Source organism: Argiope bruennichi, chromosome X1 (genome assembly GCF_947563725.1).
Source record: "Argiope bruennichi chromosome X1, qqArgBrue1.1, whole genome shotgun sequence".
Lineage (NCBI taxonomy): Eukaryota > Metazoa > Arthropoda > Arachnida > Araneae > Araneidae > Argiope > Argiope bruennichi.
In genome coordinates, this window is record NC_079162.1 from 67226851 (window position 1) to 67254626 (window position 27776).

General features: G+C 30.0%; 1 protein-coding gene across 2 annotated transcripts in view; it reads left to right on the top strand.

Moving 5' to 3' along the window:
- The window catches only part of LOC129958862 (homeobox protein OTX2-B-like), a 115394-nt gene extending 96792 nt beyond the window's left edge, over window positions 1–18602 (top strand). For both annotated transcript variants that reach the window (XM_056071582.1, XM_056071583.1), the window contains 2 exons: window positions 12694–12854; window positions 13785–18602. In XM_056071582.1, coding sequence (XP_055927557.1) covers window positions 12694–12854; window positions 13785–14396 — 773 coding nt within the window. In that variant the 3' untranslated portion in view covers window positions 14397–18602. The remainder of the gene's footprint in view (window positions 1–12693; window positions 12855–13784) is intronic.
- The last annotated feature ends 9174 nt before the right edge of the window (window positions 18603–27776 follow it).

Sequence of the window (27776 nt, forward strand, 5' to 3'; positions counted from 1 at the left end):
ACCGTTAACACTGAAAGCCAAATAGACTCGAAAGAATGGCGCGAGGCTACTATAGTTGAAATGATCACATTGCCGTGGGAGGAAAGGAGGGGTGGGGATTTCCGCTCCTCTTTTTTATTTTATTTATATTATTACTATTTTATTTTTATTTTTCTGCTATGAAGGTGTGGTAGACGAATCTTTATTACACTTCATTAACATCTGACAGTTTTTTGGTGGCAACAATATCTGTATTGTGTTGCAGGGGGAGGGGTCTTTGCTGATTAGTCAACTGGTCGCTATTTTTTTTTTTTTCCTCCCTTTTCCGTTTCCCCTTTCCTTTTTCTATTTTTTTTTCCTTTTGAAGAAAGAAACGATTCATGAATGAGTATCAACAATCGGAGAGAAATGCAGGATGGCTAAACTGTATAAAGGCCGTTGCATAGAAATGAATGAATATGTGATGCGAGTCACTAAACTATGGTGCTTGTTTGGCAATTTACTGAAATATGTTTATTACTTCCTTTTAAGGCAATTTAATATAATATCTTAGAAGGAAGATAATTTTATATTAAAGCTAAAGGGTGCTAATTAATTTCTTAATATATTATATAAAAAGGAGATTCCTTATTTAGGGTTTTAAATTAGTTTGGTAATCACACTGGTGAACACATTGAGTATTAAGTATGCTAATTATTGGAGCACTTAGATCTCGATTAGAAAACTATTATCTCTGATGAAGACTCCCAAATGTTTACCGGAATGAGAATGAAGTACGAGGGCGGCAAATCGGGAAGTCCACTTCCTGTCAATCAATCGAATAAATTAAGGGTCTGGTTAATGAGTAACTCTAGATGATTTATAGGGTTGATCATGGGCTTGCTAATGAATCGTATTGAAAAGCTAGTAGGCTCATTTTGAGTTAATCTTGATTCTAATATTGCTGTAGGTCGTCCAGTTTGAATAGCTAATTAGGGACGACTGCTGGAGGCGTAGAATTTATCTGTGATGGTTACAGATTGATTAAATTAGGAAATATGCATATTAATTATGCACATTTAGAAGCTTGTTTATAGCATAATTAAAAATCGAGGAAATATATTCCATCAAAGGGGACAAACAAGTACAGAATACAACCATGACTATAATTTGCTTTAATTATTTTTATTAAACAGGAAAACACCATTCAGAGTTTTTTGAAAATGGAAATTAAATAATGCTAGTCAGAATAATGATATTCCAAATATTTATGTTGCACTATGATGGTGTGCAAATTTGACCCAATTATGACATGAAGTAAATCAAATGAAAATGGAAAGCTGTTTTTCTTTCTTTCAATTTTTTCTTAATACCGTGTTGGCATATTTAAAAACAAATGGAATAGCAATTTTTTGTAGATTATGGGATTTTAGATGTAGTAGTGCAATTTAATCGTAAATGGAAGACCATTTGGTTTAATTGATAAATAGTAGAAGTAAGATAAATTACTTTGTCGGCGATTCTAGAATTTAAAAAAATAAATAAATAATGGAGAAAATCACTGTAGGAGTGATAAGCAAAACAAATGATGATGAATTTAAATGTAATGATTGAAGACGACCTTTTTCTGTTAAATAGTGAAATCTTGAAATGTAAAATTTCACTTCATTTTTTAACGCATAATTTGTAGAAGTAAAATACTAAATAAAAAAACAGATTTTATATAAAGGATAATTTATATTATATATAATTTGTATATCTTCTATAAAACATAATCGTCAATTTTGAAGAAACGTAAAAGAAACGAATAAAAAGGGTATACAACTTAGATTTTAACTAAGATCTTGACGATTTTTACTCAATATTTATTCAAATTATATTGATTCACGAAAACTATGTATAAGGAACATAATTTAGATTTTAAGAAAGATAATAAGAAAGCATATTATTCATCCCAAGACATATCCACTTAGAATTCAGTAATCTTCAATATTCTTCGTTTCTATTGTTTTAGCCTTTGAATTTTGCTATAATTAAAGTTTCTTTTTGCAGTTAAATCTCTTAATGATCCAGAGTATGTTCTCTAAATAGGCTCTTTATTAAAAAGCAAGCACTTTATTATAAAAAAATTATGAAGTTTAAAATGTATCGGTTTTTAAGTCTCAATTTTTAATTTTTAGGTAAAAGATAGCCGAGGTTTATAGAAACAGACAATACTAAATAATTATCAGAACTTCAATCCTTCCAACAAAATTTGAAGCAATTTTTTTTTGCTACGTATTTTTTTTTGGGGGGGGATTTGATTAAACAGAAACAAAAGAACGGATAGAGCTTTTTTTCAATAAATTTTAAATTCTCAATTTTAATTTTGACACTTTCAAATGGGGCAAATAAAAAGCAGCAGAAAGATTTCCAAATATCAAGACATAAAACACATAATAAATTTTTTTCAAGATATGATGATTAATTAAATAATTGCAGTTATAAAATGTGCATAAAAAAAGATATGAATCGCTTCAAATAACATTACAATAAATGATAACATAATACAACTTTAAAAAAAGACTTACAACCGTTCTTCTTATCTTTCGCAGAAATAAGCCGTTTATTCAATATATAATATTTCATAATATTTCATTCCAGCTTACATCAGTCGAACAATGAAAACACAAATTCAAAACTGAGTTCAAAAGGCACGCTTTTGGGGTTATTTATTCCAGAATAGAACTTTCCCTCGCGATTTCATCGATTAAAAACACGTCTTTTCGAATTTTAATGCTGAGGGGCTTTTGCTCAGTTAATCTGCACAAGAATCGTCTTCTTTGTTTGCTCGGAATGAATGCATCAGTCGTTATATGGCTCTCTAATCCGTTATACGAATGATGCTTCTTTAATTCTTCGTTTAGTGCAGCAGAACCTATTAGACTACTTATCTCGAACATTAAAATAGAGATCCGTTTTGTGAGATAAAATTTAGAGCGTTTTTATTTCCGATCGATCCATGTATTTGGTGCTCTGTTATTTCTACTGGAGCTCAGCTCTACCAGGCTCTGTCATATCAACATAAACGCGCATTCTTTTGCTCGGAATTTCAGTCCCTATACTGATACTGACAAAAGAGTGGGTAATTAATTTATCTACTGCAGTGTTCCACGCTATTTATTCTTTTCTTGCTTTTATTTCCATCGATTGATTTGATGGAACCCTTTAAGAGCTGCAGTAATCCAAGTAAATGTTCGCGAATGCAGTGTGTAAACATTATATAGAAACGAACAGTTGAAGCTGTTTAATAAACGCTAAAAATACTTTGATGGCATTAAATTTCCAGAAGTGCTCATTTTTTTGTTCGAAATTTGTCCCTTCGCATTTGATAAGTGCAATAAATTCGTTGAGCTCTTGAAATTTTTCATTTTCTTTCTGAGTATTAATCCAGCTAGTAGACAACTAATTTCTCTCATTATTTTAGAAATAAATAATGCTTCTTAAAAATGCCGCTGAATTCGCTGCAACGTTTGATTGCTTAGATCCTATATTTTGTTAATGAATACATTTGAATAAAATTGCTTAAATCTGTTAAAAGTGTCTTTGTTTAGTTGATATTTTAAATATATTAGCTTAAATTCAAAAAAATTTTCTTTTGTCAGGAAACATCGATTATAGAAAATTAATTCCGTAGACTTTTCTGTTATTTTTGATCAATGTTATAATCGGTAAACACTTATTAATGTATAAAGTTGTGGGCGTGCTAGCCCTTCAGCCATTGCAAAACACACTAAACCCATTGATCTACAAGCGAGTCTGAAAACATGACCTTCCCCTCTAAAAAATACGTCCCAAATTTAAACGAAGCTTGAATTTGAAATGATTGCATATTCGATTGCATGGTGTTTGTAAATCAAATGATAGCAAAACAGATTATTCTGAAAATACAGCTCCTGATCTCTCAAGGTTGCGGTGATCATATGCCTACTTTGCCTATTCGATAGCCCAGCCTTGATAATTGGCATGTTATTGCTCTTTTCTTTCTTAACGATACATCTTCTAGACCATTGATAAGCCACTGATTGATTTTAGAAACTTATGTAATCGGTGAAAAATCGCTCATTTACCCTAAGAATCTTCAGAGAAGACATCATTAAAGGGATATTTCAACCATTTTATTTAGAAGCGTTGTTGATAACTCCCAAAAAATCTTGCGACTATTTGAAGAAGTCGATAATCAACAGATAATTGTTTCTTTTTCTTTAACAGTATGTCATCTAAAAGATTTTTGACGGGTGGGATTTTACGCGATATATTTCAGTAGCATAAAATTATTGTAAAGCTATTGTAAGTGGTGGTCGAGATTAAATCTTCCCCAGCTTGAACAGTTGTATGTTGAATCATCATTCATCAAATAATTATATCAATTACTATTCAATTAATTTAATGTGTTAATTAACACATTAAAAAAATTGCAACTACTGAAGGTGAAAGCATTTGAAATTTTAGAGTGTGTCTATCAAGTCCCAAAAAATGTGTGTAATATAAAGAGGTAGGCATCAAAATAACGCTTGTCTCTTTTTTTCTTAACAGTACTTTGTTATGCCTTTTTATAAATCATTTACCGATTTTAAAGACTCCTTTCTGAGCGATAGATGAAAAATCCTTCATTTACCTTAACAATTTTCAGCAAAGACATCATTAAAAGGATGCTTCAACCATTTTACTCGCCAACACTCGAGACAAGTGTCGCTAAATTCCAAACAAATTTTATTACTCATTTAAAGAAGTCCTCAATCAGCCGATGATTGTTTCTTTTTCTTTAACGGCACGTCATTGGGATTGGTTGCCCGTGAGTGATTGGCACGTCATTAAAAGCAACATCACTCGTGAAGTGGAAACATTTGGAGCGATATGCGATTTTCGAGACACATCTAAGTGATTTTCGACGGGAGGGAATTTATGCGACATATTTCATTGGCGTAAAATGAGTCCCAAGGAATGGCGAAAAGGCATTATCTGCGAGCTTAACTCTTGCCCAGGAGTACTTGTTCAAAAGCGCTTACTCGTCTACTAAGAAGATATATGATAATCTATCCTAAAAGGCGTCGAATCAGAATTTTGATGGAGTACGAAGTGGATTTAGGACTTAGAGCAGTTAGAATTTTGCTGCCTAAGAGGGGCTTTGGGGAAAATCCTATGAACGTTTGCATCACAGATTTGTAAAGCAGCCCCATCTGGCGAGGAAAAAGCAAACCGTTTTGGGGAGGGAGGAAGGGCCTCAAATCGTGTCCCACGCAAATAACGACAAAAATCTCTATGGGACTGAATAGACTCGCGACCGGGATTAAAAAAGATTAGCAAAATATCGTTATGTCCACTGAAAGAAAATTTATGAAATATTCAGTGAGGCGTACCTATGGATTAAAATCTGAATTTAAGAATGACTCTCGCTAATGTGCCCCTGCCATGAGAGAGGATAAAAAATAAATAAATAACACTTGGAGCAGGGGAGAAGGAGGGAGGGACTCATTCTCCAGTGTATGAGCTTACAAAAGAATAGAATAATCGGAATATTTCATTAAAGAGTAGAAGAAAAAGAGATAGACAGAGGGGGGATAGGCACTTATTTTTTTTCTTCTCCGAGAGGTGAAAAAATAAGCAATCTTCTTCTTATTCCAAGAGTTAATCCATAAAACGATTTAAAAGCGATCATGTGACCGATAAATCAGAATTTTTTTTCGTTTTTTTTTTATGAGTTCTTTTTTTCCATCAGCACATGCATTGAAGGTAATGAGGAAGCTGGACTTCGTGTTAAGAATAGAGGAAAAAAATATCTATACACCTTAATGAAAAACGATACCTTTCCCCGAGCGGAGACTGATTTTTATAATTACTAGATTTTCTCATAGGGGATACTTACTCAGTCAGGTTGATACGCGTATGGATGATGTTGGTAAAATCGAAAGAGAAATCTTTTAATTCAAGTGACATAATAGGGAATATATTACTCCTTAATAACCCACTCAGTATTTATAATTTTTAATTAAGAGTTTTTAATTTTATGAATTACAAATTTTGTGCTGAAAGCAAATTTGAATCATAATTTCTTCATGTAGAAATATTAATTTTAACTCCTTTCTGAGTGGGAAAGGATATCGCATTTCTAGCAACAGGAGAAATGGAAAAACTTTTTTTTTTTTTTTTTTTTTTGCATTTAATTGGATACTTTCTGGCATTTTTTACATCGTCCAGTTATCTTTTATAGCCTTATTTCTGAAGCAGCGAAATATTTTAATACTTAAACGAATAAATTAAGAATAATTGCGACTTTGGTAAAATCCTTTTTTAAAATTTATTTTCTACATTTTTATCCCAATAGTCATCATCGTCATTGTTATTATTTGCTTTCATGGGAATATTAATTATAAAAGCTTACTAATCATTAAATAATAAATTTTCAATTGGTCTAATTTCTTTTCTTTTGGAATTTCTTAAAAAGAGTTAAAGGCACAAAAAGGTTCATTTATATTTAAAATGATGTTAATTGCTATTGAATATCTAAGAGAAGGCTTTTAATAATAAAATAATATAATCTATTAGATGCCAAAATACTTTTTATATTTTACGAAATTTTGACTGTCTCTTATATTTATGACATTCAGAAATTTGTTCATTCAGATTGAAATTGTATTTTGAATTATAATTTCTGATTGAAACTATTCATCTTCTATCTAAAACACCTTCATTTTTGCATTCTGTCGATTTCCCCTTAAATTTCTCGTTTCTTTTTGTTTTTGATCTTTAAAAGATTTATTATATCCCCTAAAATTTGTATTGGCTCCTAATGTTAAACGAGAATTTTGATATTTAGTATTTATTATTTCTCTCAAAAAGCAATTCCATGGAAAAACTAATTCCTATTTATTATTTGCAATTTTTGCGTGGAAGAGATAATATTTGTTCTCCAGAAGGGTGATAACAATTTGCAGGAGCTATAATGTTAATTCCTTCCATATATACCAATTGTGAAGAATTTACATATATTCGTCAAAATAAAAATAAATTTAAGTTTTTTTTTATATTTCATCATAATGCACCAATTTAATTGTTTAATTGGGAGAAAAAATAATTTCCAATTTCTGGCAAAAAACATTAAGTTAATAGATCAAAATTTCTATTAATCTCTTACAGCTTTTAAAAAAATTCTTTTTTTAAAAACTCAGCAATCCAGGGGGGGGGGAAATGAGATGTAAATGAATGATTGGTAATTTTTTTTTAATCCATGCAAACTCTTAGTGAATTTCGATACATTTTCTTAAATCCTTTTTTTCCCTTTGTAATTTTTGATAAAAAAGGCTTTGATGATATTGATTAAATATGTATCGGCCACAAAAATTTCATAAGAAACACTTCCTTAACCGCTTAACTGTTTTGCCCGTTTGCCATACGTGCATCGATTTATCGAATTTTGATAGTTGTAAGCAAAAAAATAAACCATTCATAACAATTATATTTCAGTAATAAAATTACTTCGAATACATAAATAAGTCAAGCATTCAATGGATTTCCATTTGAATAAAAGTAAGAAAATATTCCCAAAATTGAAGGTGTCGTCTTATTAGATAGTAAAGAAAATAAAACAGTTAAGTGGTTAAAGAAACCCTGGGCAGAAATAATCGGAAAATACCCTTTAAAGCTGATTATTGTTTTCTTGATTACTTTTAACCAAAAGTGTTGAAAAAGGTTTATAATTTAAAAAGCTAAAACCATTAGTCTATTTTAATTAAAATTTTAGTTGTAAGTGCTGTCTATAAACTTATAAAGATCCTGATAAGATGGTGGGAATTTCATCTGTAAATAACTTTAGTATTATAATCAGGTAATTATTTGTAACTTAAACACGATTTACTTGGACTTTTCCCATGAAATTTATCAGTAAACGTTTTTAACAGAAATTTATTCGTAACGTTTAACTTTGATTACAAACCCGAATATCAAAGCTTCAAAGTTCCAAATCTCATCTCATAATTTAAAAATTCCTGATATAAATTAAAATAATATAAATTAATTTTAAAGATTTATTTATCTTTACGTTTTTAAGAAGAACAAACATTATTTATGCTTATTCCTTTTGAAAAATGTCTTATATATCCCTACTTGCAACTATTAAGTTATTCATAGACAGGCAACTGTCTCCCGTAAACAGTATTCCCACCTAAAATTCGAGACCTTTTTTTTATTAATTTACTTTTATAGATTAGACAATTTTTATGTCAGCTCTCCTAAATTTATTTACTTGGATAATAATCCGGGAAAATGAACCACTTGACTGAAACTATTCCCCAATTCTTAATATGGGTCCTTGTTGACCAACCCAAAGGCATCCTACTGCAAAGCTTGAATCTAAATTATTTCACCTAGTAATTTTTATAAAGAATTCAAATTCCGTGATCATTTTGCATATAGTTGTTTGCATGGATAATATTTATGTCTAAGAAAAAGAAAATCGGTAAACTGAAGCGATCCACCAGTTTGTTGTGTAGACCCAGAGTTTCCAACCCAAATGTTAATTGTCTTCCCTCCACGGGCACTCCCATGTAAAGCCTGGAAGTAGAAGGCACTCCAACCGTCGCAGCTAAGGGTCCTTGGAGGGGATAGGTTTTGTCTCTCTAGTAAGAGGAAGGGCCATCGGATGAGGACGGATCTCTACTGGACTCTTCGGGAAGAGGGGAGGAGAGCTGCAATGCAGAGCGCACTGGGAGACGGCAACCTCAAAAATTTCCCATCGATTTCTGTGAGAAGGGAAGCGGCGGCTTCCTTTTATTGACAGACCATCGCATCGCAGATCTCGTCGTTCTGCCGTCGCCTAGCAACCAGTGACCCCCGAGCTGGACGTCGCTGTCATTTTCTTTGGCCGGATAGATTTTCTCGCTTTTCCGGTCCGCCCTTGAGGAGGTCTTAGAGAGAGGTTCGATAATTCGAGGAGGACTGTTAGCAGAGAGATGGAATTCCTGCCCGATCGGAGCCCGGAAAGCGATAGCATCGACAAAAGACGGACGCTGGTCCCTATTTTATAGATATATCTAATACACACACGCGGAGGATAGATTCACGGTTGGCATACTTTTGCAGAGATAGAGAAATATAAAATAGGCGATGCCATTTAACGAAGTGTTGTTATGTAGAGAGAGAGCATCCCATGGAGCATTCGATGTTTTCTTCCGAAGGATTTCATGTCCGAGTTAGGGTATACATTCTTGAAGAGAGTCACGGCGTAGCTTCAAATGCACCGAGGGAATCCAAGCAATCGATAGAAGATATTTCATAGTCTTTTCCGGCGCTCCTTAGAAGGACGTAAGAAGCATTGTGACGTTACACGTAAGAAAAAAAAAATGTAAAATGTTCAAAAGTCAAAATTTGTACGAACTTCTTTCTATTAAGCTTAGATGAGTCTTATTTTATACATTTTATTTTGTGACAATACAATAAGAAATAGCTCTTATACCATTAGGTGTTACAGATCAAGAACTAAAATTTTCAAGAACTAAAATTTAAGTTCCCTACACGCTAATTGCTTTTATGGTATTGTGCTGAAAATGGATTTATATCTGCAGCATAATGGCGTTCCAATAACCATCGAAAATAATAAATTTCAAGAAAGAAGTTTCACATATCCATTAGATGGTTCAGTAACTGAAGAAACAATATTTTTTATTTTTTAGGGAAATTTTTTTTTCTTTTTCCGATTAGTGTAAAGATAGCTCTTTCATTCACCACAGTGCATTCAATTTGTGATAACCAATTCGATTTTTTTTTCATAAATAAAAAAAATTGTTATTATTTTACAAACCAGTACTTTATAAATCGTTTCCTAACAATTTTTATTAATGAAAATAAATGGAATGAATAAAATTTTTTTTAGTGAAACGCTGCTTTTTTATTTATGAATTCTTACTTCTCAGCAGGCAGTGCTGCCGTCAGTTCACCTAAGTGAAACATCCGCGGTAATTTATTGTCCAAAAATTACAATGTCTATTTTTTTAGCCACTACCTTACATTAATTGAAGCACAACAAAGCCACTACTTCAGTGTAAAAATGCACTTTGTTCAAAGATTGAGGAAACAGGTCAAAGGGGACGAAATGGCTCCACGCATGGAGTTCGAGAAACCACTCGCTGGAAGCCTATTGGTCAGAGCAACCAACTCTTCGGGCGTACTTTTCGTTGTTTGTTCAAATAACACTACACGGCTCCATTAGACTAAGATGCAGCTCCATCAAGGGAAACATAATGGAACCGTGACTACAAATAGAAGCCCAGCAGCATTCGACGCAACCTCTGTAGCCACACATTTACTTCAACCTCCATCCAGTCAGAAAGGACGTCTAAAGGAATCTTTCAGCTTCGGAAATGGTAATGAAGCGAAGCTGCACCCCTCATGCTCCCCTTCGAATACGTACTTCATTTCGGGGTCATTACAGGATTAGCAACACATTTACTCGTACTTTTCTTTACCTTTCCAGAAACAGATTTTTTTTTTCTTTTTTACTGTTGTAGAAGGGAGAGTTCTGCTGCCTTTTGTCACTGTCTTTCTACATTTTTTTTTTTTTTGCTATCATCCCTCTTTTTTCTTACTACTCGAGTAATAGTATTTGGAAGGCTTCTTTCTCTCTCTTTTTTTTTCTCTCTCCCCTAGTGGTGACGGTATTCCGAGCCTCTAATCTACGGAGGCCAAAAGGTTAAATGCTTTTGAATTCGCTAACCATCGCTTCGCTATGTAGGTGAGAATAAGAATTAGATACATTTTTGAGCCTGTTGAAGGAGAAGGTTGAGTTAATAGTTTAGTAACGGTACCTCCTTGAGATGGAGTGTGCAACCAAATCTTTCTTTGAATCCAACTGCTTCCCATACTCAAAGTTTTATTTAAATACTCCGAAATTTCAAAATGGTTATAGTTAATCCAATGGGCAAACTTGAAAAGATTTTCTGTATAGCTGTAGAGGGTGAAGGGGAATTGTTCCTATACCAGAATTTCAATTCTGAGAATTTTCACTAAAGGACAAGAAATTCCTTTCTTTCCTTTAAGGATTTCCTTCCTTAAGATGGATGATTGATGGATGCGTGAATATGGGCTTTTTTTTTAGAAAAACGGGCAAACCCGACTATGCTGAACCACGCATCTAGTTAAAAATAAACAAGTTATTTAATAATTAATAAATAATTATTTGCCAGAGCTGTTGAACTTCGAGTTATTTGAGACTGATAAAAAATTACACCACGATAATCTGTAATTAAACTTGAAAACACTAAAAAACTTAACAGTGTTCAAAAATTTTAAAAAATTCTTAATTTTTAATTTGAATATGTATGACCTTTAAAGTCAGCTGTATGTAAAAAAATTCGATTAGCTTGAAAATACTATAAAAACATTTTGTGTTTGCTAAAGCTGTGCAGCCCTAGGCTGTTGCCCACTTAGCCTATAAAATAATCCTGCGCTGTTAATTGTGCGCATTAATCTACTCTTGTCAAAAGATCTCCCGCCAATGAGGAGGCATTATATTTATATAATATGCGTATCCTAATATGCAAATATTTAATTATTTTTCATAATTTTTCACATCCAATTTTATTAATAGTTCATAAATATTTCTCATATATACACGCATTTTTTTTCTCATAATAATCATTTCTATAGTGTACTATTATGTGTATTTTTTTCGAACGAGATTTGCATTTGGATAAATTTAAAATGAAAATATTTTGAGATAATTTAAAACATTCTTTTTTTCCTCTCTTGTTAATAAATAATGTCCATTCACTTAATTTATTTATAAATAAAATGTTTGGTAAAAAGGATAGGGTGCTCAGTATTCTTTAAAATATTTTTATAGTAATAATTTGTGTGATCCCCCCTCCCTTTTGGAATGATCGAAATATATTTGATTTACTAACTTTGGTCCATACTTGCTTAAAATACCTACTTAAACTTCTTTTAAAATATGCACTTGATTTATTATTATAGAAGTACTATAAACACGAAGAAAAACTATTTATGCAAAATTGAATCACTTCAGCGTAAAATAAATAAATTTTTAAAAATTAATAGCTTAAAATGCGTTCATTATTTCCATATGATGAGGCAGGAAACTACTTCAAAGGAAAAACCTGCAATGACAGCAATCACTTTTACCGACACAGCCACATTTTTATTTTTGAATCATCATAAGTCGAAAAATCAATCTCATTACAACTCTCGCAAGTCGAATTCGTTAATTTTGAATCTTTAATCTTTACCAGTTTGAATATTCCGTTACTAAAATATACATTGTAACAACTTTCACTCCAATCGGATTAGATGTCACTTAATCATTTGTCCCACGAGGAATGTCCTAGACGTTATCTCCTATAAAGATTAAATAAAAAAAAAATCATTCCAAAAAAGGAGACTTCACGAAGTAGAATCATTTGAAACGTATGGAATTAACAGTCTGGGTATTATTCTTTTTGAAAGCATATCGGGCCATCAATCTTAGATCCAAAATCGGCCTCATGCATCCCAAAGGATTCCTCTATATAAAAAAGCATTCCATTTCGAACGAGTGCACACCCCCCAGTCACCTTGGACGCATTGACCCTCGCTTTGCTTCTGACAAATGACGTATCGCGACTTGGTCCGATAAATTCAGTATGTGTTTTCTATGTTTCGCAAAGGATTAGTGGGTGACTAATGAATGTTTTGTGTGTATTGCAGCCCCTGCTCCACCCCCTAGAAAGCAAAGGAGGGAACGGACGACCTTCACGAGAGCCCAACTTGATGTTCTGGAATCCCTCTTCAGCAAAACTCGTTATCCTGATATATTCATGCGAGAAGAAGTAGCGCTCAAGATCAACTTGCCGGAATCAAGAGTTCAGGTGAGAATGAAAGATTTATGGAGGGGTCAGAAAAGTTGCACCCTCTTTTTCCTGCCAGATTAAGCATTGAGAGCAGTTTGATATCAAAACTTAGAATAATTTTTCTTGAGGATTAGATCTTGTTAAGGGGATATTACCTACCAATAATGGGATTGAGTTATTCGCACGAAATTTAAGTTACTAATTAAAATGTAGTAGCTTTGTTAGTATATCACTCAATTTTTTACTGCCTTAATTAAGCGCAATTATTTTTACAGAACGATGAGTAAAATGAATCATTTGATTTTGTGTCCTTGCATCTCGATACTTGAAAAAGTAATTTGCGTGCAAACATTTCTACCCCAATCGCATTAAATAGTCCCATTTATTATGGCGAAGCTTTCTCAAAATGCATTTTACCTTTTAAATAAAATTTTATAATGGTATCAACGAAAATATAACAAGAGTGAATCTGATATATCGTATTCTAGTTGATAACTTAATTACACGGACTCTTCTTCAGACGAAGTAATAGTTTTCTTAATAAGCTTTTAAAGAGTTAATAAATTCATACCTTATACAAATAAACGCTAAAATAAAATTTATTTCTATTTTAAATAAACCCTTCATTTCATTTTATGATAATTTTATAATGCAAATTTCGCCGTTTGAATTAATTTCTGTATTTGAAGCGTGTAAAGTCAAGATTAGCTTTAATATGATTTAGCATTTTTTTGTCAGATATTATCTTTTAAAACTTCAAGAAATAATTCCCAAATAAAAACATGCAGATAAATTATGTTTAAGTTCGTTAAATTTTCCCTTATTAGGTTAAGTATATTTATTAAAAATAACACGGTTACAAAGTGGTAATATTTTCAATAAGTAAAACAGAAAGCTATCAGCAATCTATTTATCTATTAAATACTTAAGACATTTCTTTACAAACAGGTTTGGTTTAAGAACCGTCGAGCCAAATGTCGACAACAGCAGCAACAGCAGAATGGCGGTAGCAGCAAAAGTCGACCGAAAAAAGCGAAAAGTCCACCATCTTCGTCGACGCCGCCTTCTTCAAGAGGTGAATCCCCATACAAACCTCCGTCGCTGCCACCGCCGCACTCGTCCTCGACATCATCTTCAGCCGGTGGACCACCGGTCACCTCCAATACTAACTCCAGTAGTATCTGGAGTCCGGCCACCATCAGCCCCGTTGCTGCGGAATTGATGGGAGCTAACAGTTGCATGCAACGCTCCTATCAAATGGCAGCCAATACACCTCCCAGTTGTTATTCGCAGTCGTACGGACCCACCTCCTATCACTATGGCAACATGAACATGGACTATTTGCCACCACCTATGCCGGTCACAACCATGACATCTCCACAGATGAGTGCTCCTGCCATGACAGGGACTCACATGGGTGGCCTGGCTTCTTCGGCGGCTCACCAGACTCTAAGTTCCAGGACGCCTCCCATAAACGGCAGTCTACCACCCCCTGGAAGTACAGATTGCCTCGAGTACAGCAGCGATAAGTCTGCGGCTTGGAAGTTTCAGATGCTCTGAAGAACATCGGCCATAGTCACTGAACTGCTTTTTCGGGCCCCAGGAGGAAAGAAAAACAAAATTGCTGCTTTCTTTTCCTCTAAGCGGGCCCATGTCCTGACACCAGAGGTACAGACGGGCAAGACCCTCACCTGTTTTCATCAAAACTGACCGGCACACTTCTACTCCCATGAGGATGGTTATTCTTCGCAAAGTATGCAGTCCTACATTTAAACAGTCTGCAGATTTGGCAAACAATGTTTTGTACATAAAATATAACACACAGGCTCTTTTGATGATATTATTTATGATCATTCCCAAACAAATTTTGCGGATGGAGACGATCATCTCTCTTTCTTTGTCTGGTCCAGAGGATGCCGGGGCCGTTTTTGGTTTAAATTTCTTTCTAGAATGTAGCAATATCATGCGGCATGGACAACAAATTGTAACCTTCACCAGTTGCATTTCATTGTAAAACTGATCAACAATTTCAGCAGTTGTATTTAATACTTTTATGTCTTAATATTTCCTTAAACTTCATTTTTTGTTGCTTTTGAGTATAAAAGTGTATAGTTTTATTTTCGTAAAGCAAAACACTAACTAATTTCCAAAAAAAAATTGCATGCTGAATTTAAACCTTGAATAAGAAACTGAATTTTGGGTTTTTATTTTTTTAGTAAAGTTTTTTTGAAACTAAGCCTGATTTCATTATGAAACCATTTATATAATCTAGGGCTAAAATCAAATGAAATCTTTATTTAAAACAATCTTTATTTAAACGATATAATTATCCACTTTAAAAATTTATAGAAAATTGGACGAAACCGGCAAAGTATCCGTTAAAGTAACTGTACCAATCTAAGTTGAATCAGAAGGTTTGTATATATATTATATTAGTTGAGAAGTTTCACTGAAGTACAGAAGGGAAGAATTCGGAACCTTCTATTTTTATGTAAATTATGCCAAACCTTCGAATTCAGGAAATTTCGTATCATAGAAAAGTGCTTAAACGGTAAGTGGAAACTTTGTAAAGCTAACTTTTTGTGACTTAATAATTTCTCTATAGGGACTACGGGAAGAAAGGAATTTTTGTTTTTGTTTTGTACGGCTTTTTTTTTTCTTTTGTTGGTTGTTTATCTGGAAGCTCCCAAGGTCATAATGGATTTCAGAGGTACGTATTCCGATGGTAAAATACAGATGATTACGTAGAGGGAATTCGTACCAGCTGTAACATTTTTATACAATTAATCTTGCCTGCCCCAATATAATGTTCAGTATTATTCAAACGTTTTTGTGAATTTCTTATAAAGAAAAACGTAAAAGCGTAACCTTATTCACATTTTTTCCCTTTTTTTACCAGTTGCACTATTTATTGCTTATTTCTAAAATATGTACTAATATTTTCTTTCCAATCATCGCATGTATAAAAGAATTTTAAATACAAATTGGGTAAATATTTATTTTCTCCTAAGAAATAATTTGGATACAACCAACTACATGTCTAAGATACCAGCTTGTACATAGCAGGCAATTTTGTTTATTTTGTGTTTGTGCGTATATGTAAAGTATTTAGATGAATAGGGTATAACCGTTGTCATTTCCTAATCGGCGTTCCCTTATGTCAATGTTAATCTACTCGTTCCAATTAGGCAGCACTGGTTGATTTCACATCTCTTTCATTGGTCCAGGTATGGAGGATTTATCCTGAATTGAACAGGAAGGGTCGAGAACTTAAAGAACAAATTCACCAGGTTATTTGGGTTTTTATTTTAAAAAATTAGGTCAAAATTATTGGATGCGTGCATTGGTGAAAAGATGGTGCTGCTTTGTGACTCGGAAAACATGTAATCAACTCGCCTACAGAAATCCAAACAGACAGAAATATAATTTTGGATTGACTTTGTCAACATTAATTTTCTTTTACATACCTACTATACCTATATCAGAAATATTAACTCATAGTTTCCCTATACAATGAATAATTTACAAATCAACCAAATATTTTTATTCTTGTTTACAAATCAAAGAGATTTTTGGATTTTGTAAGAGACATTTCATCGCTATAGAAGCAACATGCTTACCAAGTGCCTTACTAGGCACTATTTCTCTGCCATTTGAAGTCATGCGGTTTCATATGTGTTTCGATAACGAACGAATTCATCTTCAGCAAAAGACTATGATCTACTATTTGGTGAAAATATTTCATTTGGAATCATAAAAGATTTTCGCCTCGACTCTTTTTTCTAGCATTTTACATAAAGCCAGAATCTCTTTAAAAAAATAAGATAAAATATGTTACAAAAAGTAAAGATTACTTCAGTTGCCTTTAGTATGATAGTAAAACTTCAGATCACTGTTCAATTTTTGCAGCCTAAACTTATTATTTCATAATTTGAGAAATCAATAATGTTTTACATTTAAGAATTGATCATTAAATTTGAACAGAGCTGCTAAATAAAGTATTTATTAGCCATCCGGCCTATACGGACATCATGTTGCTGTCATGGATATCATGTTTCGCCATTGTAATTTTGTCCAAGATATTGTAGTTTCTGGGCCATCTCATAAAAATATGAATCGATTCTGTTAGCTGTCACGATCATCCTGTTTTATTTATTTTTATTCATTTATCAGACTGCTTTCTCTTGCCGTTTTTGCTAGCTGTATTGATCTGAGAGTAGAGTGGGCATTGTTGGGTCTTGCCCCCAAAAGGCAGTGGCTGGAACACTGCTGGTTTTTAAAAAAAATCTCTGAAGATTGTTGTTTGAGGACTGTTGTATATAAATTTTCCGACGTTTTTGAAGTCATCCTTGTACAGATTTTTTTTTATGTATTGTATAGTAAAAATCTATGAAGCTTCCGGTGAGCGGAGGAATTGAAAAAGAGTAGCAATATATGAAGAAAAATGCATGAAAAAGAAACATGACTTCATATATCAAATATGATAATACTGATGATATTTAACGAAAATAAATTATGCAATTCGGGCTTTGGAAGAAATGAATGTTGAACTCTAAATCAAAATATTCATTGAAAAATGCAACAATATAGACTCGTTTAAAAAGTCTGAAGCTTATGATTTGACCTCCTAGCTCATCATGCTCTTTTTCAAACTTGTGTATAAAAAAATGTAACATAATATTGAAATAAAGGACAAAAGAGAGCACACTACCTTGAACGATTTTGGAAGAAGCGTAACCAATACACAAATAATGTGTTTAAACGATTTCAACTCAAACTTTACTAAAATTATTTCTTGCTTAACTGAAGCATTGACTTAATTTTCAAGATCAGAAAAAATATTATGATTCATACATAATTAATATTCTGAAATTTCCGATTTGCATTTGAAAAATCTTGATTTCTTTATGAAACATCAATTTACATTTATTAATGAATCATCTCAAACGTATTAATCCTTAGTTTTTGTTCTTAAACGAGAAAACAAAATTTGATTCATAGATCTGCATGAAAAATATCAAGCCAATTTTGAAGTTTTCAGTTATAAAGATTAAATACTTTTCATGAAGAACATCTCACTGAAGTAAGTATGTTTTATTTTGTATGGAAAAACTTATGATCGGAGAAGAGAGCGGATATGCAAGTAGGTATTTGAGATTCGAAAGTATTTATTTTATTTCCGATTCCAGTTCAAAAGCAGCGCCATCAATTCATGTTCTGGCTGTCTTGAAATAACGTAAGTTCTCCTGCTCTTAAATCTTCCATGCCATCAGAAAACAGTTTGTGGGTTCAATAGAAAAAGATCGTAATTTGAGAACTTTGAAGGAAGATGATAGAACAAGTTTTCACCACCTTTCGCAAATAGAACTTGATTTTAATTTAAAATCTATTAAAGATTCTCAGCTCCTTTAAATTTCCTGATATTTTGCAATTCCAAGCCCTAAAATAGGATGCCTAAAATTGGTTAAAATAATGTATATCTCAATAAATAAAGATATATTTAATAAAATATTTTAGAATGGGAAGGGGTAGATTAATTGAACTAAAGTTAGAAAAGTGAAAATTAATGGAACACAGCATGATCACATATTCAGTATTAAAAAACAGTATAGGGCAAAAGATTTAAATGTAATAATTTCTGAAAAAAGAAAGATTTTATAAATGAAAGTTTTTATTTTAATATATTATGTCAGTCAATTTTTTTAAAAAAAATGAATTTACAAGATATAAATCATGTTGGAACTTCTGGAATATATAACATTAAGAATCAAGCATAAATTGATTATTAATCAAGTATAAATTGATATATTTTTTGTTTCCTAAAATATTTGCTTTTCATTATAATATAATATTAATATTTTATTATATTATGCTTCATAATTTCAATGATATGTAATATTTTGTATAAAGCGTTTAAAATCCTTGTGAAACTTAAACTATTTAAATTGTATCCCCTAAAAATTTCTAAGTATACTGAAATACTATATTAAATATCTGTGACATTGTTTTGAAAGGCTCTAACGAAAATATACAAATGCATTAATAGAACAAAAAAGTCTGTTGTATATCGGCAACATTTTTTTTCAAATTTAATTTAAATTCAAAATTTTAATAAAATATTTTAATGATTTCACTGCCTTTAATTAATATTTTCAGAAAGACATTAGAGTTACTGAAAACATGTGCTATTATGTATTAGAAAATTCAGATGCAAATCGTGGTAACCGGGTCACAGATATTTATTATAATTTTATATTATGTAATATATTTCATGAAATATGATATTCAGAATAAAATTGGATTAATAATATAAAAGAATAACATGCTTATTCTATTGAAAATCGGAAATATTATACTATAAAACTGAATGTTACTATAATGTTTGAGTAATGGTATTTAAGTTACAATTATTTTTTAAACTATGTGTAAAATTATTGCATATTCTGCAATAGAATCAAAGCAAAAATTGTCTGCCTTTATGTAGAAGCATAGAAATTATACAAATTGATTTCAATACAGAAAATTTTTTGAAGGATCTTGTTTCTTCAATTCGAAATTAAATATAAAATTAGAATATAGTTATTGAGAATTATGCGTATTGGTTATTCTTCTAACTTGTGAGAGCTGCGAGACTAAACCCGACAATTTTTATTAAAAGGCGATTTAAATTAAAAATATTTAATAATCTTTAATTTTTAATAATGTATTATTTAATATTTTTATCAAGCATTTTGAATTAATATTGCGAACTATATCTTATAAAACCTGATCTTAATTTCGGAATCAATATAAAATATTTCAGCGTCATGCACAGTGCATTGCGCGGCACATGCTAAAAATGCACGCTGTACTTAGAGTCATTACCTAGACTGGTTTTATGATAAAAAGTTTTGAAATGTAAATGGAGCCAATTTGCGTGACATACAATTACATAACAAAAGTAACCGCGCATTCTATCTGACATCTAATTTCATTTTGATTTATGCCAAGATTGGATGTCAAATTCTGTACCCTTCTATCAAATACGCAGCAGATTCCAAATCAATACTGCGCATTTGAATGTGTTGCGTGAACGTGAATTGGCTCCATATTAAGTCTACAAATTATGAACTAAAAATTAAAATTTGGTAGATGACTATTTTTACTCTATGCCATGAAAATGTTTAAGAGATAATAATAAAAAAAAATGCACATTAATCAATACTAGTTTCATCCTCGAAAAAATCTTATAAAATTCAAAAGTTAGTCACGGGAATTCGAATAAGCTTTATAGCTAAATACAATTAAGCAATATTAAATTATATGATTGAATTACAAATTTCATGACGCACAGAAAATGGATGACTTTTAATAATTCTTATCTTAAATTTATGAATAATTTACTATGATAAGAAATTAATATAAAGTGTCACCTAATAATACATAGAAAAATTAATTTTAGTACTTCGATTTATTGTTAGTTTTTAATTTGTAGACTGTCTTGAAAGAATGTAATTTGTTTTGAATAATTAAATTTTCTTGAATTATCTAAAATTATTCCTCAAGTTATAAGCCTTTTAATGCGTCAATATTGTCAGTCTTGGTCTCGTTATCCGAAATGAATGATGTGACATATTGTAGTACAAAATAAGTGTAATGAATGAATATTGATTGTCCAATGTCATGAAATGTAACGACACAGTGCAAATATCTAATAAAACTTTCCATAATGAATTGTTTTCTTACTTTTTTACTCATTCAAGATGCAAGCAATGAAGCAAGATTTGCAAGAAAAAATAGAAAATGATGTCTGATTTATATATAAAAAAATTAATATATTATTTGAAGATTTGAAGGACGATTTAAAATAAAATATTGCTTTTTAAAATTAAAATCATAATATATAAATCATAATATTTGAATCATAATATATAAACCATAGTATTTAAATCATAATATACAAGAAATATATTATTTGAAGATCTGATGGATGATTTAAAATAAATTAACTTTTTTAAAATCGAAATTTAAATCATACTATATAACAAGGATTATATTATTTGAATATCTGAAGGATAATGTAATATAAATTATTGTTCTTTTTTTTCAATCGAAATTTAAATCATTCAAACAGCTCTTTTTTTCCCCCCTCATTTTCCTTTACTGAGCGTAAACAATAAATTTTTTCTAATTTAAAATTGCAAGAAAGATTTAATGCAGAAAAAAAAATCCTTTAATAGGTATTTTTTCTCTATGAAATTAAACATGTTTCTAGACGGGAAAATCAATTTAATTTAGTTCAGGAAAATAAATCTTATTTGTAATTCAATATTGAACTTCGAATATAGCTTCACAGAGATGAATTATTTGATAAAATTAATGTAAGAACATTAAGATTTTATTTATTTATTTTTTGCTCCATCAACAAATACGGAACAAATTAGGAAACATATACTAGCCCATTATATACTCAAGAAGAAAAGGCACATGTTCTTCAGTTAAGATAAGAGGATAAGAATATGAAGTGATATTTAACAATGGTTTATTATAATTAGAAAGTAAATTTATCAGAAAAATTGAAGTGGATTATTGGACAAAAAATTAATCCCCATTCAACAATTTAGAGTATTAGAAAAATAAATAAAAAATGAGGTATTGGTCAATCATAAAATGATAAAGTATTGAATCATGACTGAAAAAGAAAAAGAAAAATTTTTTCATATTTTGCTATTCAAAATCGTTGATCGCAATAGTTTTTTTCTTAAATTTTCTTCAGAAATGAATGAGGAAATAAAATGCGATTCAAAAACTTTATTCAAAAATTGTCTTCAGTTTAGTACATTGTTGCATCTAACATGCAAATTTTAGCCTTCTTTTTATACTAATATTCAAATATGCAGAAGATGAAAATAAAATTGAAAATAAGTATAATATTTAGGGAATTTTTTCACATTTTGCAATTCAAAATCATGCTGATCGAAGGAATTACTTTTCTTCAGAAATGTGCGAAGAAGCAAAAGAAAATATAATTAAAAAATTTATGAAGAAATTTAAATTAAATTGTCTGATAAATTGAGGTAATCTTATCTATTCATTCTCTTTGTTTATATTAATACTCAGATGAACAAATGGCGAATTTTAAAATCGCGAATTCCATATAAAAATATCTAATTAACACAATAAATTATTTTTAAATAGATAATTCATTTCTCAATATTAATACTCTTTTACAATTTCTGGATTGCCGTTTTTAAAACTCATTAGAAATTTTATTCATCTTTCAAATACTAATATTGCTTTACACTCAGACAAATGTTACTTTTATATTCTTAAGAATTTCAATTCATCTTTCAAAATCTATTCTTAGAGAAATATCTCGAGTTTCGATTTTAAATTCGTAAGAATTTTGAATGCAATTGGATAATAAAAATTACATTTTTATTTCTATGAATTAAAATGAATCAAAATCACATTTTTTAAAACTATAATACCAAATAAATTTTTAAGCTATTAAGAATTTTGAAAAGGCTAATTAAAATTAAATTTTCCATGATGTGTCTAATTAAAAAAAAAACCCGTCACAGTTGAAATGAATAGCCTAAATAATTCACTTAATATGTAACAACAACTTGCACATTAAATATATTTTTCGAACAGCATTTAAGAAGTATTTTACAAAAAGCACTTTTCTTTAAATTTGGATAGGTTATATTAATTCGGTGAAATGTTTTCAGGGAATCTAGAATAAAAGAGCTATTCTGTACGCATAAAAATAATAACTTTTCTTGCTCATTAAATTTTTGAAGTTTTCTTCATAATAAAACAATTTTGAAATCTTGGATTCAATTTTTAATATAAAGAAAAAGTTTATTACAACACACACACACACACACACACACACACACACACACACACACACACACACACACACACACACACGAATTACAACTTTCGAGTAATCAGAATTTTATTCGGAATATAAATATTTGTTTAAAAATTCTGAAATCACGAAAGAATAGTTTAAGAATATTTCTAGATTGCAAATATCTGTAGTTAGGTAATATTAGTAATGATTCATTATATATCTAAAATCTATCTTTTCAAAATTCAGCAATATTTGATGCAAAATATTAGTATAAATTATAAAAGTTTTTGAAGATATTTGAGCCGATTTCTATTATTGGTTGATGGAAAGCTACACGTATTTTAAATTCGATAAGGGATTAATACTTTAAAGTATTTTGATACCTTTAAAGTATTTTGAATTCTTTAAAAATATTTAAGAATCTCAATCTAAGAATATAATTCCAAATTCCACTAACAGAATATTGGTTTACGGAAAGTAAAGTTTTCAAATGTTTGAATATTCATTTAATAGGGCAATTTTTTTTCTCAGCCTTCTGTTGAACTCATTTTTCAAGAATGTAAAAAAAGCAATTATATGATTTAGTTTATTGTCTTTTTGACAAATTATAAAAAGAATTATCGATCAGTTTTTTTCGATAAGGGATATTTTTATGCAGTATTGTGTCAATTAAATAAAATAAAGCAGAAACATTAAAAAAAATTAGTTTAAGCTTTTTTTTACTTGCAGATATTTAAAAAAAAATTAGGATCTATGATCCTTTAATAAAGAACATCCAAAGAAAAATTAATTGCAAAGCTACTAAAATACTCATTAAAATCATTTTCCCCTACCGGAAAAAGAACATCTAATTATCTCTGTCTGAAATAGATGATTTACAGTCATTTTTAAAACTTTTTTTATGTTTTCATATTACTTTTGGAATTTCAAAATCATCCAATCAATAGTTTTTTTGTTTGTTTGTTAAAAGAATGAAATCAGGAGAATTTTTTTTCAAAGAATGTCAAGTTTTAATCATAAATCTAAAAAAAAAAAAGAAAAAAATGTAGAAAATATTCTCTACATGCTAAAGATACTGCTCAAGCAATTTTTATAGCCATGAATATGAAATGTTTCTTTTGCTCTTTAAAATATATTAAACATTTTTTTACTAGTTATGATAACATTTCTACATTTGGTTACATAAAAGTATTAACCAGCATTATTAAAATAATGAAAAAGAATGAAAAGAAACATTTTATAATAATTAAACAGCATTAATTTCAAAAGTTTATATTTATTTAGATGCGAGAAGAAGTAAATAAATTCAGATATTTACTTCTTAGATCAGTGAAACAATAAAACGAAAAAAAAAAAAATGTTGCTTAAATTGCGAATAATTGGGGAAATGTTATGTTAGTTAAACTAGTTGAAACAAAATAATCCTCTTGTATAAAGAGAGGTACGAAACTGCTTGTTTTGAGTTTTTATGCTGTTTTTAATGTACAACGCCCTCCCGAATTAGGTCCTAATTTATTTTTATTCATTGAAAGATATTTTATACTTTACAAATTATGTTAGCTCAAATCGCTACACCAATTAAAATTTTTATAGTATTTTAAATTGTATCTAAGAATTTAGAAATATCCATCTAATATTTTCTATTATTTCTTACCCCTATAACAATGAAAACTATAAATGAAATACAAAAGAGTTGAACTGTTTGAAATTCATAATTATTCTTTATAATTAATGATTATTACTCAGTACAACGATTGTGTTTTTATGGATCGCAATTTCATTCAAAAGACAACATTTGAGATATTATTAAAGACACTAGAATTTAAGTATTACATTCTAAACATAATTAGTCAGGTTTAAATTAATCAGATGCTCCCTTGCAAATATTCCTACCACAGAATCAAAGAGAATTATAAATACAAGTTTGTGCTTCGTGGATAGATTTTCCTTTGCAACTTATGATCATTACTCCATTAACAACGTTAAAACACCTTGCTGACCAATAATGTGGTCAGAAATTTGTAAATTACAAAGGCAAATTATTTACACTGAATGAAATAAATTTTAGAATAATTCAAATGGCATAAACAATTTTGTAATAAACGAGCTCTTTAAACTTTTAGAAGCTCATTATAATGCTAATGACTCTTTAATTTGAAATTTTTGTCCAACTTTTTGAAAAGGGGAAAAAGTATTAGGAGAAAGTTTCTAAATGATATTTTTCCTTTGTAATTCAATAAATATTTTTAAAACACCTTTCAGTAACATAAAAATGTCAGGACATTTTTTAAAAACTAGAATTAATATCTGCGATAGTGACTGTAATTAGTATATCTATCCAAGACCATAAGCCAAAAACTCATGATAAATGCAAAGTATGGCATCGCCTATTGTTTTAAAGCGATCTTGGAGCTTCTGAGTAGCTCATTAAGTCTTTAAAAATCTGAGTTAACTCCAACACATAGGGGTAAGTTTTTTTTTTTTAGGCAGATTTTCGGATGGAAGCTGCTCTCATTTATATTTTGCTTGGAGAAAAACAAGGAAATGTTTTAAATTTTTCATTCATGCGATGCCTAGAAGTAAGTTGAACCCTTTGGTTTGACCTTTTGGGTGGAAGAAACTCCAAATGGAGGAGACATAATGCTAGAATTGGGGACAAGGTTAACCTAATTTATATAAAATATTTCAAAAATTACAAAAATTTAAATTAAATCCTGTTAATAAAAGATTAACTGGATAAGTAAGATCTTACAGCTTTGGTAATGTAACAGCTTTGCTGAATTTTAAAAATATTCAAAAATATGGCAACAGGAAACAAAATTTGCTCTAGTTACCATATTTTTGAATTACTATTTACTGTCATATTTAATATGACAGTAAATAGTATGTTAAAAATTGCCACTGATGATAATAAAACTCTGAAAGAGTAAATGGCTTTTACATGAATTTTAACAATGGAAAAGAGGATACAACATTAAAGTAAAGTGTCAGGAAAAAATCTAGCAAAAATACAAAGGACAAAAAAAAAATAGTATTAACAATAATAAATTTTAGGACCCATAAAACTCAAGTATCCCAAGACATAAAATTTCATGTACCAAATATAATATAAAAATGGCATCTATCCAGAATTTCAGAATATAAAAGTAAATAATTATAAATTTATGAATTAGCCATATAACGATTATAAGAAAAAAACACTTAATTTTCTTAAGGAATACTAAAATAAAGCATTGAAATTGAAGTATAAAGAAGCATATAAACCAATAGTCATTTCATTTTCAAAATATTTAAATAAACCATCTTTATTATAATACATTCCTCCAAAACATAATTCAATATCTTTGAGATATAAATTTAAAAAAATACTCGTGAAAATTAAATGCTAAACAAAAGAAAAAGTAAAAATTTCCCAACTACAAACACAGAATTTTTATTAATATACTATTCGGATTAAAATAACTAAACACACTCAAAGAATGATTATTTTTACTAAAATGTTAGTTATTTTCCGGAACACACTATTAAATGGTCAATTAGTTTTGAAATTTCAGAATTGTTTTACATCCTTAATAGAGATTCTCCGATACTTAAATCATAATTAAATCACATTTTTTATGCATAATTATATGGCGTTTTAATTATATGAAACTCAAAAATAAAATTGCAATTAGAAATATAGTGATTGCATCCATTCACCATTATATCCAAACGAACAAAATGGGGATTAAAAACGAACAAATATGAAATTGATTAATATAAGCTATGAAAGGGCCATTTTTGATAATAAAACACAATAAATATTTGTTAAATATCAACACCTCATGGCCAGGTGTCGGAGTATATTTTTTTTAGTTATCCATACATCTTCGGAGTCATGTAAAAAATTTCCAAGTTTCTGAAAATTTTAGTTCTAAGCTGCATAACAAAAAAAAAAAAAAAACTGAGCTTTCTAACAATAATCACACACTCTCATCAGCTATTTTTGCAAAATGGTCCATTACCTTATTAGTCGCTTTACCCATATATGCATTCATCCAAAATAAGAAATCAACGCCTCTAGCCAAATATTTTTTTAATATTAAGAATGAAATGCGATTTCGATTTGGAACTAATTAAAATTTGAATTTGAATTAATGAATAATTTGAATTAACGTAAAATTTATATTCATATAACGGTTCATTAAAGCCCATTCCATCAAAATAATAATTACAGAGATCTTATCTAGAAAAACAGTGTAATAGGATTTAATTTAGTAACAATAAGTCGGTTATAAATTACCAATTTTAAAAATACAGGTGGTGAATCAGGGCTGTCTCCAATACTGGATCGATTCATGTAAACACAAAATCAAAATTCATTAGTCTTTCGGAAAATTCACTTTAAAAAAAAATTGGGACAAAACTCTTAAATGAACAACTGAAATCAAGCAAATTTGAGCAAACACTGAAGTATCAATAGAACAAAATTTGAGAGAACATTTAACTAGATATTAAGGTTTTACAAATAATTAAATGCAATGGAGCATTTCTACCAATACATCCATCACTTTGTTTGAGAGAATGTAATACACTTTTGTTAACTTCAGTAAAAATAATATTTGAAAGTTTAATAGCTTTTTATATTCAATCTTTGTTTCATTCACCACTTCATTCCCTGGACTGTAAAATAGCGACTATAAAATAAAAGTGTACCATTCTTTGATAAAAGTCCAATTGAGTCCCCAATCGAGAACCACGATGCTTTCTAAGTGTTAAGTGCAAGTTAACAATATATTGAATTCACTTTGATTGTTGCATTAACATTTCAATCTAAATATTTTTAAAGATAAAACAATTATTGAAAAAATTTTAATTTTAGAAGTATAAAATTCCAGCTGTCAGCTCGATCATAGAATGCAATACATTGCTTAAATGCACTATGTTTTTGAATAGTGCGAATTAAGAGCAAAATCAGTGAATAAAATTCAAAATCTCCTCTTATTAAAAACCTATGGTGGGCTCCATAACATTTATATGACTAATATTTTGTAATATAAAATTATTTGTTGAGTTAATTGCTTTTTTTAACAGTGGAATTTTTATATAAGCAATAC